We start from the raw sequence: 17,212 nt of genomic DNA, 5'->3' as shown, positions 1-17,212 counted from the left end.
CAATGAGCCGGCATCCAACGTTGTTAATGTCTAACTTCAACCCATCCATTTTTGGATAGTAGTCTAGCTTTGATTCATGATTTCAACTATAGTTTGTTTTGTATAATTTTGATAGTTTGATGTGCTATTACATAAGAATGTGATATTCTTAAATTATTGAGCAGTTTATACTTTCTTGATATTAGATAAACCTTGCCTACATGTATAGGTGTAAAGTAATCAAATTTTTATCACTTCACTAGTTTGATTATCATATAATGTTAAATAATAAATACAGTTGGATAATTTAGATAGTTTGTCATTTGAAATTCGATAATGTCATTATACTTAAGTAGTGAAACTTTGTTTGATTAACATGACAAAAGATCATGTTTTGTTTTTATTCATTTATTTATTTATTTCAAGAAGCAAATAAAATACATTTAAAGTATTATAATTAGAGATGAATGCTAGTCATCATCCATCTCTGCTTTTAACGTTTGTAACTTAAGGATGTATATATGCCAATAAGAGACATTTATTGTAGTTGTTTGTGGGTAACATTATTAAAAATTGGAACTAATGTAAAGAACACTATCAAAATCAAGATCATGCGTAAGCGAATTAGTAAATATAAATCCGTAAATATTATTTTAAAAGGGATCTTCATCGGTTATGCAATCAAACCACAATATTCTTGACGATTTCCATATCACTCTAGAGACAAGGGTAGTTATCCACGTATACTGAGTCATGAAACTTTATTGTAGGACTAAATTGTAAAATAATACTTTTAATATACTGCTTTAGCTATTTTTCAGTTTAAAAAAGTTCGTTTTAAGGATAGTTATGAAACATATTCCATTGGTTTTGTGAGTTTCATCTGATTTAAGGTTTTACGCTAATTATCTTGACATTCTGTTTACTCTCAGAAGGGGTTTGTGGAGATTTTAGAAAGTCCACAGATTGAAATCATGAGTTAATTGGAGCTAGACCACCATGAAAAACCTAGAAGCACTGGACGGCCGTTTCGTCCTAGTATGGGACTCCTCAGCAGTGCGCATCCAATTTTACTCATGATTTCAATCTGTGAAATTTCTAAAATCTCCACAAACCCCTTCTGATAATAATCATCTGCTCACTGGTGACTGACTTCAAGAGATACTCCTGAAGTTCTAGTGAGAAACCGTTACCCGTGGAGTCCAATTAGGTCTGTAGTGAGATATCAGCTCACTGAAAAAACGGTATACGATGGTGCAACTTCGTGGAGTAGTTGAAGTTAGACATTAACACCGTTGGATGCCGGCTCAGTGGTCTAGTTGGTTAAGCGCTTGGCGCGAGACTGATAGGTCCTGTGTTCGAATCGTGGACGTACACTGCTGAGGAGTCCCATACCAGGACGAAGAGGCCGTCCAATGCTTCCAGGTTTTCCAATGTGGTCTAGCTTTAATTAACTCATAATTCCAATCTGTGAAATTTTGTTTACTTGTCAAGTCGCTTTCTATTTATTAAAATTGTCTGCTAATTTTGTGAAGCTAAACGGTAACAAGTTTGAGCTCACTTTCTTTTTCCATATTGACTATATTCTCATAAAACTTGTAAGGATATTTCACCAGAAAAATATTTTTCTGTTTGAAAACTTTTATTTTGTTGTATTACTAATTCAAAGGTTAAAACCGTATATAAGATCAATGAACCAACACTTTAAACCTTAAATTCGACGCAAATTACATTTTGAATTAAACTGGAGCTAATAAACTTGTTATGGAACATTTTACTACTAGACTTTAATGAAATGTCGAACATAATGTGGTCGAATTAATGTCTCGATTTTCTTGTGGGATGTTTTAACTATGCCATATAATGAATTCACTATGAATTCATTTACTGGCGTCATTATTTTTTTTCTAATATGATAAGTAGTTTTGAATCCCCAAGGAGATATTTATTCTCCAGTGGTCATAAACTCACTTTTCTAATGAATAATAACTATCTAAAACCTATTTCCAAATAGTGATGCAGATTATTCTGATCATTTAATTTCAAACTAAATAAAACATAATCATCATTTAGAATGGTAATCAAATTCCAACTCAATAGATAGAATCTAATTAGTGCTAAGAATAAGACTATGCCTTAGTAACCAATTAATTTAACATTATAAAATACATAAAGTATTCAATAATATAAATGATATTACCTTCATCAGATGAATTAATAGAAACTTTTGTTGGTATATCAGGGAAATGTTTAATTAATTCATAAATATAGTCTTTATTAAGTGCAAAATGTATAGGAAGAAGCCAATAAATGTAAAGTGGATCATAAATTTGTTTAGCTGTATAAAATACATTTAAAATTTTCACTGATTGTTCTTTGAATTGTTTAAATTGTTTTTGTTGATTTTTGAATTTTGTTTCAAGTTCTAGACTGATCTAGAAAGATAAAATTTTTCTACAGTATTATTTTACTTATTTTATTCATGTAATAAATACATATTATTTTGCATTATCAACAGTACTTCACATTCAATGAAAAAATAAACTGAGGTATTATCATTGTATGTAATGTGACATTAGTAATGAGAAAGATTAGTTCATCGAAGAGTTCTCTTTTTTTCGGTGAATTCATCTTCAAAGCTGTACAATCGCAAGTATATTTACCTATTTTTACAGGATGATGATAATACTGATAATAAACTTCTGCTAGACATGGTAACAGTGAGGTTAAATAAAAAGCTTTTTTGATACCTTTGTTTATTTTACCTCACTGTCATCATGTCTAACAGAAGTTTATTATCAGTATTATTACCATCCTGTGAAAATAAGTATATATATTTGCAGTTGTACAGCTTTGAAAATGAATTCGCTGAGAAGAGAACTCTTCACTGAACTAATCTATCTTATTTATTGTCTTAGTGGGTGCATTTCGTTTCCATTAGTAATGGTCAAATATTTCACAATATAAAGTTAAGTTAGCTTTCCAAAACTCCTTTTTCATAATATGTCATTTAAAGCAATGATGAAGATGATATTATTTAAAGATTAAAGTATGTAGGATATAGATAATCTGATGTAATCCATAATTTCTATTGTCTAATCCATAAGATCTTTTGGTGAACCAGTGATCGCAAACAACGTACTGTCTAGTGGTTAAATGATTATCTTTATTTTTTATTGTATAACATAGAATTACGTGATGATTAAGAAGATAATGTCATTAAAATTAGTACTTACATTTCTTCCATACAATAAGCATGTTAATTTTCTATTTCACTGATATGAGTTTAGTTTTAGAATGTAATCTAAAATGTCTATTATTTGATAAATCGAACATATACAACAACGCCGTTATAAAACTATGAAGTTGAAATAAACATAATAAGAAGCATTTGAAGCGAAATTATGGTAGATCTGTTTACGGGAAACATTTATGGATTGACTAGTTAGCACGCTTCTACACCTAAGAGCTCTATTAACAAGAGGACGGAGTTAATGATATCTCAAGAAACACCGATCCGATGAGTCTACAATTCCTATATCAGAGACGAAAAACCAAACGTAAGAAGTACTCTTATCAGAAATAAATACCCATCAAGTTTTGTTGATACGATTCTGAGGCTCAAATCTCCAAAAGAATTAATAACCTATATGCCAAAAGAAAATGCTTTGCGTACAAATTGATTTCATAGGTAAAAAATCTGCAAATATCTTGAAGATGAGGATTTTTAACTCTCACAAAACATACATTTTTTCTCACCAACTTTGAGGTTTCTGTTCTACACTCGATCGATGTTCAACGATAAATTTAAGGATAAACTTATGTATCTAACCACTTTAATTTGAACTGAGCAATTCAACTGATCCTGTTGATATCTTGGTGCATTGGTCGGCCAGTACATATTCTTTTCAAGCAGGTAGGAAAATGTTATTCACAGTGATCTCAAAGAGGTGTCAATGGATTCATAAGAACGCGGCACAATCGATAAAAAAACAGGTTCACCGTTCAAAATCATCTGTAAGTTAAAATACTTGAGGGAATCAGAACGGTAAACACTAAAGAAGCTGGTCCAGTCTTGTCTTAACCCATAAATTTTCAAGCTATCAACCTCTCTCCACTGCACTTCTGAACTTGAAACGTAATTTATTTCCTTTGTGCTTTCATTTCTAACTACATTCCACTTCCATTTCACTACTCTGTCTTATCATGTCGCTTAGCCAATTTCTACAATGATTAATCTTTATCTAAATTCAATTGCATTCTGGATGAACATGTGTCTTATCAAGTAAATCTTTATTTTCTTGATCAAAATACCAATTTCGTTATTTATCTATTTTTTCTTCTGATGTTATGTTCAGTGAATTATGGATATTATCTACAAACGTATTCTCAGTTATTATTATGGGAAAAAGTATGTATTTATGGTCGTACAACATTAAGAATGAATTCGCTGAACCAGATTTTTTGCTTTATGTCCCAATGGACGTTAACCCTTAATAGAATTTATTGTCAGATGATCAGAATATTCTTAGTTGTCTCACATAACTAAAATTCTATTATAGTGAAATAGGATTAGTTAATCGTTGTTCACAAGGTAAATCATAGTAATTGTAAGTAATCCTGAAGTGTATAAAAGCGTTCACTACCACATAAGCATCCATAACCCCACAGGTTAGCAGCATAACTATACGATTTGTCGGTCTGCATACCTATAATCTGAAAGTTAGCGTTCCATGGTCAGACATCAAACCCGAATAAATAGTCAGTGAGATTAATGTATAGGATGATTAAGCATCTGAAAAAGATCATCCACAAATAAAATTATTGTCATAGACTTCTTAGGGATTCCGGTAATAATTGTCATTAGTTTTATCCACTGGGAATCGCTTTTGATAATATCTAGAATAACAGCGAGGATATTAACACCAAGCATTCTAGAATAGATGATGCAAAATTATCAAAATCAATGAAAATGTTTATGTAAAATTCGACATTTTGTACTGTGATGTAATTTAAAATAATAATTTTACTACTAACTACTCAACTCAAAATTATTTTACTGTTCATTATAGATTTATGTATGACTTTAAATGACGTTTCTTTTCTTCATTACAACATATTCATTGTGAGTTAGTTTATATCTCGGATTATATAACCACATACATGTATTGATGAGTACCTGGAGTAGTTACAGATTGGGTATGTATATGAAGGAGGATTTCAGATAAAAATTGCATTCTTACATTTATCTGTAGTATCAACTAATCATTGGAATGAATTTACTGAATATCTTGAAATTTGTAGAGTAGTTGCCGGGTGTACACTGATAAAAAGCTGAATATTTGATAAATAATTTGAATTAAAAAACACTCTGAAAAGTTATTTACTGCCTAAACTTACTTAGAATATCCTATTTTTATGGCAACTATCATTCTTTATCTATGTAATAGTCGAAATACCTAGCGATAGTTAACATGACCAATTTATGATGAGGTCGTCAAATTATCAATGCTCTCTGTAGTTGGAATAATTTCCTACATGTATGAAAAATACTTTTGTAACGGCATTTATATATTATTTTTGATATCTATACATATATAACAACGTTTAATTAACTACTTACCTCTTTCACACTTTTCTTAATGATATCATCAAATTTTGAACACATTGGTGTGGTCAATCCAAGTTTTGAGGTTCCAGATGCCAACAAAACGCCAAAATGTTTTCGAGTAGATGATTCTAATTCTCTTGATTTTAAGTAAAATATGGCGAAAATATGAAAGCCATTTGTGAAATTCCCACAAAAATCTTTATGTAGATCCAAAATAAATTTAAAGTAAACATCTTGTTAAAGCAGTGATATTTACTTTAGCAGTTCCATAGTTTAAGGCCTAAAGATCTAGATTCTAAATTCCACGCTTCCTATTCATACGGTGGAGCTTTTTAACTCTCATTATGTACAAAATAGTTATTTTCAAAGGCATTCTAGAAGTCTTAGCTAATCTGCATAAGTTGATGCATAATCAGTAAACGATATAACTTATCTAAATTCTTTTATGATACATCTAAACCATGTCGAATTTCCTTATCAGGATTTTGATTCCGGGGCATTTGCAAACAAAAAAGGGAGTAAAACAGCTATAAGCATGTGAAATGACTATCGTCAATTGTGATATTTCTTATCTAAAAGCAACGCACTGACTTTAGGTAACGAACCTGCGGCAAAATTGAGAAACTTTCTAACCAATGATGATTTATTTGCAATTAATATAAGGATTCTCACAGTAAAGCCAAAAGAACTTACTGTTAGTCATTAGAATGCAATTTATTTAGTTCAATAATTTTCACGAAAATCAACTTTTAAGTTTAATCGATTTTGAGTCAAAACGTTAACCGTCTGACGGATAATCAAACCGAATTAAGGAATCTTCATTTTCAAATAAAATCTCATCATATCTGTGGAATACTAAATGAATTTCACAGATGAGTATGAAATCAACATTAATTAAATATTAGTGATTTCATTAACAATTACAATTGATTAAATAAGTTGAACCCATGATATGACCGAATTCACAGAATTTCGTCGGTTATCACATTTAAACTGAAGTTTCAGAAACAGTGGCTTTCAAGATGCTATCTATTTTTTGCCTAAATTACTTTTACTAAGTAGAAAATAAATTAGTTTGAGTTTCTTCTCAGAACGTACACAACTAGCATTACAAACAAATCATTTAAATAGATCATAATTGTACTGTATTAAGAAAATTTCTAAAAATGAAGTGACTCAATAATAATTAGCTCAATTAAAGTAGATCATCAAGACATTTTGCATTACATTATTCTTAATTCATTTACAGTCACCCTCACAAAAGATTATGAATAACAATAAATTTTGTGAAATCAATTCTACCTCATTTTATGTCCATTCCAAAGAATTGGATTTTCGAATTCTGATCTAGTCCGTTCAGTGACTGTAAATAATGCCAGCGGCCACAAAAATCTTCTTAGACTATAAGGTATAATTGTTCCTTTCAAAACTGATACAGCTTGATGAGTGAAACTTTGTGCTACGTTTTCGTTTGAATAATTTAAATTGATAAGTTTCACAGAATTTGAATAAGATGATTTACGACACATTTGATCTAATATACTACCAAGACACTCAGTGAAACAACTTGACCCAGTTTCAATTGACGCCATCCATCCTTCTGGTCCTAAATATATTATGAGTAAATATAAAATAAAATGGATAAGTGTTACTTAATATGCTGATAATTATTGGCTAAAATATTAGTAAATATTGGTATAATGAGAAAGGTATTCCAAATATTTGGAGACTTCATTTAGAAAACACAATGTTTCTACATTGATATTTTTAAAGTTATCCTTTGCAAATTAGCGATGGCTTTTGAAGCGAACGGTACTAAGTTCGATTCCCGTAGTGAATATCAACTCTAGAATGCAGGTGCATCCAGTGAGGAGTTCCTAATGAGACGAGACGAGCGTCCTGGATTCCACTGCTAGCCACTATCGATATTTGCTTAAAAAGTTTGTGACTTAAAGCTATATCTAGGCAATCTGCACAGGAAGCACATATGCCAACAAGAAACTGATCAATCGCAATCCTAAATAACAATGGAAAGATACAAGTAAAACAGAATCGAGTGAAGTTAATAACAATAGATGAGCAATGTACTGAAATGGCAAGTATATGAACGCATGACACTTTTACGTTACCGAAGTTGAACATTGCACAAAACATAAGGAAAATTATGAACTTTAGGATTGTTTATCAGTATTAAACCCTATAAAATCATCATCTTATTAATGAAAATATAGTTATCAGTATGAGTTTGTGGAAATTGTTGATTTTAGAGTCTAGCTGCAATCAATCTACAAAGTCGTGCGACCATTTTTTATTGTCTTCGGTGAATAAATACCTAAGAACCGACACGGATTAACTATACTAGTCACCACTTTTCACTAGAACTCTTAGAATCCCCTCTCGAATCTTGTCATATGCTCACTAGTGACTAACTTCGAGAGAGGATTCTAGGAGTTTTAGTGAGAAGCTGTGACCAAAAGAGTTCGACCGTTTTCAGTTTGTAAGCACTTGAAGAACAAAATAGATGAATTGTTCATCTAACAAGCAGATAATAACACGTTTTCAATTACTTTGCATAAATATCAGTACTGAGCATAAAAGGAATCATCAATGTCTTACTAATTTATTGTCTACATACAAGTGAACAATATCCTCTTGGTGTTTCCTCTATCTATCAGTATCTTTTCATGTCTAAATACTACCATTTAAAATATGTAGGTTAAAACTTCACAGAATTTTGATGTATGTTACATTTCAGTATCTAAAGAAAGTGAATTATTCTTAAACATAGAAATGGCTTAACACTACAAATCAAGTAGTTTTTGATGATTTAAATGTTGAAAATTATGATTGTTTATCATCTGACAATTAAATTAGTTCATTTTTTTCCTGAAAATTAAAAATACTATGGTATTCTTCTAAATTAAGTATCTTGTTTAAACCATATTCCATATACGTATTTTGCCTGTTAAGAAATTATGTCAAGCGTAATGTATGTGTTGAAACCAAATTAACTACAAAAAAGTTATATTTAAGATAAGCATAATGATATATCTTGATTTACACGAGTAAGAGCTATCCTCATTTGGGATTTGAGATTTGAATTGTAGTCAAGAGGAATTACTTGCTATTCTAAGATGGTTTACATCAATCGACAAACTCTCACTTTATTCAAACTAATATTATTGGTAGGCTGAAAATATTTCGTTGTGCAATCTAAACAATACATATTTTCTAAAATAAGATATCAACTATCAAACCATTAGCTCTAAAATAAGCAATTGTAGTCTTATAACTGCACTCTCTATGTTCCTTTCAGAAATCAATGTTTTGATATGTACCATCAATTATGGTTAATAATTCAAATGTCCTCTTTCTCTGTTAATCATTAAAAAAAACTCGTCGAGTAACTATTATATGCAGAATTATATTTACGAATAGTTATGTTTATATTTATGTTTGTAGATACTTACTAAGTAACAAGAATGTAGCATCTCATTTTAGTCATTAAGCTAATCATACACATGTAGATTGATTTATTCTTCAACATTAAGTACTTGTCTGCATTTATTTATTCTTCTTGGATGTTGTATCTTTTTTCCTTGTCTCCCTCATGTTGATGACTATCTCACACTTTTTCACATGCAAATTATCCTTATTAATAAATATAATACTAAATGAGTGAAATTTACACCATATATGAAAATGATGCTTTTATCAAATTTTTAGATGTTTATCGCAAATAAACCAATAGGTGTACATACATGTTTGCATAAAATCACACAAAAAAACGATGATAGAAGTACAAAATGTACGAGAAAACTATTTGTCCAATTCGGTTTGCATGTTTATACTTATATAAAGAAACAGACCTCATATATATCAAACTTATCCTTATTTATCTGTACCCACGCATTGTATAGATAGATATAGAAGATAAAGTTTATTGGTAGAGCATGTTCATATCATCCAATATATATGTATATATATATATATATATATATATATATATATATATATATATATATATATATGATGTAATACTAAACAAATAGTGTGAACTAACAGATATGGACTTAGTCTTTCATTTGACAATCTCTAATAACATTAACATGGATTTTAAAAAGTCTGATAATATTCATACAACTATTTTATAAATTAAAGTACTAATTGATACATTTTCATTTACAATAATTCTTGGATTAAAATAAAACAAAAACAAAATCCATTGAAATAATGATCATAATAACGATAGCATTATTTTTATTATTTCATATAAGTATTCATTCATTACCTATGATGAACAAAACCTTAAATCAACATAATGAAACATTATCCAATCTAAATGATAAACAATTAAATAATAATAATAGAGAAATTATTCCTACTAATAATATCATTAATGATAATTATAACCAATTATTATTATTATTTAAAGATATTGCTTCAATACAAACATTTAATACAATAAATAACCTTATGAATAATAATAATGATGATAACAATAATAATAAAGAAAGTAATTATTCATTAAAAAATAATAATTTCAATCAAAAAATCAATAATTCAATTAAATTAAAACAAAATCAATTTATTGACAATTCATGTAATCATAAACAATGTTCTATAATATTTAGAATAAAAGAATTAAATGATAAACTAAACCATTCTAAAGGTAAATTTATTATCAATAAAAATATAAATAATGAAATCTTATTACGTAATATAATATCTAATGAAATAATTAAAAATCAATTATTCAATAAAAATTTTACACAATTGATTATTGATTTAAATAATAATAATAATATGAAAGATTTATCTTTATTAAAAATGTTTAATAATCAATCCTTTATACATTTATTACTTAGTATAAACAAGGATACTATATTGAATAATTTAATCATAAAGAATATAATAAATAATTTGAATGATAAAGAAAATCGATCAATTGATCATTTAGATGATTATTATATTCAGAAAATTATTAATTTAACAGAAATGAATACTGATCATTCAATAACAAAAGTGTCAAATATGAAAATCAATAAAGAAGAGGAATATGATAATGAAATCGATCAATTAATTGGTGAAGAACAAAGTTTCAATGAAGTACTTGGTAACAATAAGTTAGGGAAAAATTTAATAAAGAAACAAATAAACATAGAAAATAAAAATAAATTATTAACAAATAATAATAGAATATCAATAAGTAAAAAATATAGAAGAAAACGTTCAGCAAATAATATTGATTTAGGAGCATTCAATGCATATTCATCAAGTACAAAAAATATAAACAGAAACAACAAGCAAAAAAATAATCAAAAAAAAATAAAAATAAACAATAAATACAAAATAAATAGAAGGATTAAAAAAGACATAAATACAGATGAAGAAAACCATGACAAAATGAAGAATATCATAAAAGAATATAATAAGGATGATGATTATGAAAAAGACACACCATCAAAAGATGAAACTAATGAGAATGAAAAAGAAAAATTAGAAGACAAAAGGATAACAGAAAATGAAAAAAAAACAGATGAAAGTAAAACAAACAAGGAGGATACGACAGATGATTCGAACAAAACGAAACAAATATCAATCAACAACGAAGAAATAACTGAAGACATACTTAAAACCGTAGACGTGCCAGTGATTCAGGACTCGAGTCCAGAAACTCCAGTATCCGAGGAAGTGACGACTGTCTCTCCAGCTCCAACTGCAGATGTGTCAGTGATTCAGGACTCGAGTCCAGAAACTCCAGTATCCGAGGAAGTGACGACTGTCTCTCCAGCTCCAACTGCAGATGTGTCAGTGATTCAGGACTCGAGTCCAGAAACTCCAGTATCCGAGGAAGTGACGACTGTCTCTCCAGCTCCAACTGCAGATGTGTCAGTGATTCAGGACTCGAGTCCAGAAACTCCAGTATCCGAGGAAGTGACGACTGTCTCTCCAGCTCCAACTGCAGATGTGTCAGTGATTCAGGACTCGAGTCCAGAAACTCCAGTATCCGAGGAAGTGACGACTGTCTCTCCAGCTCCAACTGCAGATGTGTCAGTGATTCAGGACTCGAGTCCAGAAACTCCAGTATCCGAGGAAGTGACGACTGTCTCTCCAGCTCCAACTGCAGATGTGTCAGTGATTCAGGACTCGAGTCCAGAAACTCTAGTATCCGAGGAAGTGACGACTGTCTCTCCAGCTCCAACTGCAGATGTGTCAGTGATTCAGGACTCGAGTCCAGAAACTCCAGTATCCGAGGAAGTGACGACTGTCTCTCCAGCTCCAACTGCAGATGTGTCAGTGATTCAGGACTCGAGTCCAGAAACTCCAGTATCCGAGGAAGTGACGACTGTCTCTCCAGCTCCAACTGCAGATGTGTCAGTGATTCAGGACTCGAGTCCAGAAACTCCAGTATCCGAGGAAGTGACGACTGTCTCTCCAGCTCCAACTGCAGATGTGTCAGTGATTCAGGACTCGAGTCCAGAAACTCCAGTATCCGAGGAAGTGACGACTGTCTCTCCAGCTCCAACTGCAGATGTGTCAGTGATTCAGGACTCGAGTCCAGAAACTCCAGTATCCGAGGAAGTGACGACTGTCTCTCCAGCTCCAACTGCAGATGTGTCAGTGATTCAGGACTCGAGTCCAGAAACTCCAGTATCCGAGGAAGTGACGACTGTCTCTCCAGCTCCAACTGCAGATGTGTCAGTGATTCAGGACTCGAGTCCAGAAACTCCAGTATCCGAGGAAGTGACGACTGTCTCTCCAGCTCCAACTGCAGATGTGTCAGTGATTCAGGACTCGAGTCCAGAAACTCCAGTATCCGAGGAAGTGACGACTGTCTCTCCAGCTCCAACTGCAGATGTGTCAGTGATTCAGGACTCGAGTCCAGAAACTCCAGTATCCGAGGAAGTGACGACTGTCTCTCCAGCTCCAACTGCAGATGTGTCAGTGATTCAGGACTCGAGTCCAGAAACTCCAGTATCCGAGGAAGTGACGACTGTCTCTCCAGCTCCAACTGCAGATGTGTCAGTGATTCAGGACTCGAGTCCAGAAACTCCAGTATCCGAGGAAGTGACGACTGTCTCTCCAGCTCCAACTGCAGATGTGTCAGTGATTCAGGACTCGAGTCCAGAAACTCCAGTATCCGAGGAAGTGACGACTGTCTCTCCAGCTCCAACTGCAGATGTGTCAGTGATTCAGGACTCGAGTCCAGAAACTCCAGTATCCGAGGAAGTGACGACTGTCTCTCCAGCTCCAACTGCAGATGTGTCAGTGATTCAGGACTCGAGTCCAGAAACTCCAGTATCCGAGGAAGTGACGACTGTCTCTCCAGCTCCAACTGCAGATGTGTCAGTGATTCAGGACTCGAGTCCAGAAACTCCAGTATCCGAGGAAGTGACGACTGTCTCTCCAGCTCCAACTGCAGATGTGTCAGTGATTCAGGACTCGAGTCCAGAAACTCCAGTATCCGAGGAAGTGACGACTGTCTCTCCAGCTCCAACTGCAGATGTGTCAGTGATTCAGGACTCGAGTCCAGAAACTCCAGTATCCGAGGAAGTGACGACTGTCTCTCCAGCTCCAACTGCAGATGTGTCAGTGATTCAGGACTCGAGTCCAGAAACTCCAGTATCCGAGGAAGTGACGACTGTCTCTCCAGCTCCAACTGCAGATGTGTCAGTGATTCAGGACTCGAGTCCAGAAACTCCAGTATCCGAGGAAGTGACGACTGTCTCTCCAGCTCCAACTGCAGATGTGTCAGTGATTCAGGACTCGAGTCCAGAAACTCCAGTATCCGAGGAAGTGACGACTGTCTCTCCAGCTCCAACTGCAGATGTGTCAGTGATTCAGGACTCGAGTCCAGAAACTCCAGTATCCGAGGAAGTGACGACTGTCTCTCCAGCTCCAACTGCAGATGTGTCAGTGATTCAGGACTCGAGTCCAGAAACTCCAGTATCCGAGGAAGTGACGACTGTCTCTCCAGCTCCAACTGCAGATGTGTCAGTGATTCAGGACTCGAGTCCAGAAACTCCAGTATCCGAGGAAGTGACGACTGTCTCTCCAGCTCCAACTGCAGATGTGTCAGTGATTCAGGACTCGAGTCCAGAAACTCCAGTATCCGAGGAAGTGACGACTGTCTCTCCAGCTCCAACTGCAGATGTGTCAGTGATTCAGGACTCGAGTCCAGAAACTCCAGTATCCGAGGAAGTGACGACTGTCTCTCCAGCTCCAACTGCAGATGTGTCAGTGATTCAGGACTCGAGTCCAGAAACTCCAGTATCCGAGGAAGTGACGACTGTCTCTCCAGCTCCAACTGCAGATGTGTCAGTGATTCAGGACTCGAGTCCAGAAACTCCAGTATCCGAGGAAGTGACGACTGTCTCTCCAGCTCCAACTGCAGATGTGTCAGTGATTCAGGACTCGAGTCCAGAAACTCCAGTATCCGAGGAAGTGACGACTGTCTCTCCAGCTCCAACTGCAGATGTGTCAGTGATTCAGGACTCGAGTCCAGAAACTCCAGTATCCGAGGAAGTGACGACTGTCTCTCCAGCTCCAACTGCAGATGTGTCAGTGATTCAGGACTCGAGTCCAGAAACTCCAGTATCCGAGGAAGTGACGACTGTCTCTCCAGCTCCAACTGCAGATGTGTCAGTGATTCAGGACTCGAGTCCAGAAACTCCAGTATCCGAGGAAGTGACGACTGTCTCTCCAGCTCCAACTGCAGATGTGTCAGTGATTCAGGACTCGAGTCCAGAAACTCCAGTATCCGAGGAAGTGACGACTGTCTCTCCAGCTCCAACTGCAGATGTGTCAGTGATTCAGGACTCGAGTCCAGAAACTCCAGTATCCGAGGAAGTGACGACTGTCTCTCCAGCTCCAACTGCAGATGTGTCAGTGATTCAGGACTCGAGTCCAGAAACTCCAGTGTCCGAGGAAGTGACGACTGTCTCTCCAGCTCCAACTGCAGATGTGTCAGTGATTCAGGACTCGAGTCCAGAAACTCCAGTATCCGAGGAAGTGACGACTGTCTCTCCAGCTCCAACTGCAGATGTGTCAGTGATTCAGGACTCGAGTCCAGAAACTCCAGTATCCGAGGAAGTGACGACTGTCTCTCCAGCTCCAACTGCAGATGTGTCAGTGATTCAGGACTCGAGTCCAGAAACTCCAGTATCCGAGGAAGTGACGACTGTCTCTCCAGCTCCAACTGCAGATGTGTCAGTGATTCAGGACTCGAGTCCAGAAACTCCAGTATCCGAGGAAGTGACGACTGTCTCTCCAGCTCCAACTGCAGATGTGTCAGTGATTCAGGACTCGAGTCCAGAAACTCCAGTGTCCGAGGAAGTGACGACTGTCTCTCCAGCTCCAACTGCAGATGTGTCAGTGATTCAGGACTCGAGTCCAGAAACTCCAGTATCCGAGGAAGTGACGACTGTCTCTCCAGCTCCAACTGCAGATGTGTCAGTGATTCAGGACTCGAGTCCAGAAACTCCAGTATCCGAGGAAGTGACGACTGTCTCTCCAGCTCCAACTGCAGATGTGTCAGTGATTCAGGACTCGAGTCCAGAAACTCCAGTATCCGAGGAAGTGACGACTGTCTCTCCAGCTCCAACTGCAGATGTGTCAGTGATTCAGGACTCGAGTCCAGAAACTCCAGTATCCGAGGAAGTGACGACTGTCTCTCCAGCTCCAACTGCAGATGTGTCAGTGATTCAGGACTCGAGTCCAGAAACTCCAGTATCCGAGGAAGTGACGACTGTCTCTCCAGCTCCAACTGCAGATGTGTCAGTGATTCAGGACTCGAGTCCAGAAACTCCAGTATCCGAGGAAGTGACGACTGTCTCTCCAGCTCCAACTGCAGATGTGTCAGTGATTCAGGACTCGAGTCCAGAAACTCCAGTATCCGAGGAAGTGACGACTGTCTCTCCAGCTCCAACTGCAGATGTGTCAGTGATTCAGGACTCGAGTCCAGAAACTCCAGTATCCGAGGAAGTGACGACTGTCTCTCCAGCTCCAACTGCAGATGTGTCAGTGATTCAGGACTCGAGTCCAGAAACTCCAGTATCCGAGGAAGTGACGACTGTCTCTCCAGCTCCAACTGCAAATGTTTCTGTGGTTGATAATTTACTTATATCAGCGATCGGTTCCACCGTTTCTCGTGGTAAAGATTTTCATTTTGATCGTAGTGCAGTTGGAGGAATTATTAAGTCTTTAAGCAACGAAGTATTGGAGAATAATGATAAAGTTTCTCCGCATGTGTTTTCAACTGACATTCCAAGGAACAGAAATATTAACATACATATTAGTGGACCTTATATTCATGAGCATAATCGGCTTGAATTTAAATATGGTTTAACAATTGGTTTCATTCTATTATGTATTCTGGTTATTATGTTAGTTCTGTCTTCAATTCTTGTTCTCATTTGGATTCGTCATCGACGTAATAAATATTCTGGTAGTATAACCCTGTCACATATTGAAGAAAACGATAACAATGTACAAAATACCTCATTAGGAAAAAATAGATTTCAATCCAGAAACAGTACACATGATTCATTTACAGCTGTAGAAGGAATAGTTAATGAAAGCAAAAGTAATAGATCTACTAATTCAATGAAAACACCAGCAATACAAAAACGTCTTGAACTACGAAGAAAACAACATATAAAAGCTAAAATATTAGCTCATGAAGCTTTACTTTCCACTGATGATTGTTCTTCATGTGATTGTGGTTTTACTTTTAAATCTCCCAACTCTGAACGTCTCTGTTTAACATCGAATTTAGATAATGATGTTATATTAACTGGTGCATGGCGTAGACAAAGCAATGATAGCGGTGATAGAAAAAACCAAACAAATCAAAATATATTAAATTCTGTTGAACATACTCATGATAAAGAAGATGAATTTCCAGATACTCCTTCTATAAATACTAATAATTTTGTTAAAAATAATGAAACCACATCTCATTATCAAGAGATAAGTATGAACAAACCCAGTATAAGTTCAAAAGCATGGAAATATATTGATGAAAATTAGGATTAAATGATTTAATATCTCTATATATTTCTTTATGTTTGCAAAAATAAAACTGTAAGCCCAAAATTATATATTAATTTTATATTACATTACATTAAGTTGAAATTTCATTTTACTTCATCGATAGTATTTTCAATCATCTCTAATAAAATTTCAAACTTTGACGAGTACTACTTATAATAATAGTAGTAATATGATAAATACTAAATACGTACATAGATTTAATGAAGTGTTTATTATAAATTTTTCATATCATTAGATAGTACATACATTCCAGATTGAAGTTATATAGTAATAATCACTTAAAATGTTAATTTAAACATATAAACTACATTTCTTTTTCTCTTTATTTATCCCATAAACAAAATAACTAATCATTAATTATTAGAACAGTTTTTTCTACTCTAAGCTTTTGTTTATTGTCAAATTTCTTTTTTTTTGTAAGAAAATACTTTTAAGGAATTATTATCATCGTTTTCTGTAAAAACCAGAAAAATTTCCCTTTTTTGTTTTGTGATCAATAACCGATATATTTTTTGATTTTTTTCTCTCTGAACTCATATGAAGTAATTGTCGTTCAGTTATAAA

The 17,212-nt window shown here is 34.5% G+C and overlaps 2 protein-coding genes across 2 annotated transcripts in view; one reads left to right on the top strand and one right to left on the bottom strand.

The window, feature by feature from the left end:
* The window catches only part of MS3_00010211 (uncharacterized protein), a gene marked incomplete at both ends in the record, with an annotated part of 57,956 nt that extends 50,774 nt beyond the window's left edge, over positions 1 to 7,182 (bottom strand). The window contains 3 exons of the mRNA XM_051218572.1: positions 2,180 to 2,414; positions 5,603 to 5,726; positions 6,893 to 7,182. Coding sequence (XP_051075044.1) covers positions 2,180 to 2,414; positions 5,603 to 5,726; positions 6,893 to 7,182 — 649 coding nt within the window. The remainder of the gene's footprint in view (positions 1 to 2,179; positions 2,415 to 5,602; positions 5,727 to 6,892) is intronic.
* Positions 7,183 to 9,632: 2,450 nt separating this feature from the next.
* Positions 9,633 to 16,624, top strand: MS3_00002032 (uncharacterized protein; the record flags this gene model as incomplete). The annotated part of the gene is made up of 2 exons (XM_035732847.2): positions 9,633 to 11,242; positions 15,626 to 16,624. Exons 1-2 carry the CDS (start codon positions 9,824 to 9,826, stop codon positions 16,622 to 16,624), a joined length of 2,418 nt encoding a protein of 805 aa, XP_035585712.2. The 5' UTR covers positions 9,633 to 9,823.
* Positions 16,625 to 17,212: the final 588 nt, after the last annotated feature.

The sequence above is a fragment of the Schistosoma haematobium genome, chromosome 1 (genome assembly GCF_000699445.3).
Source record: "Schistosoma haematobium chromosome 1, whole genome shotgun sequence".
NCBI lineage: Eukaryota > Metazoa > Platyhelminthes > Trematoda > Strigeidida > Schistosomatidae > Schistosoma > Schistosoma haematobium.
The sequence above is the reverse complement of the archived record's forward strand: the minus strand, read 5'-3'. Positions and strand labels throughout refer to the sequence as shown.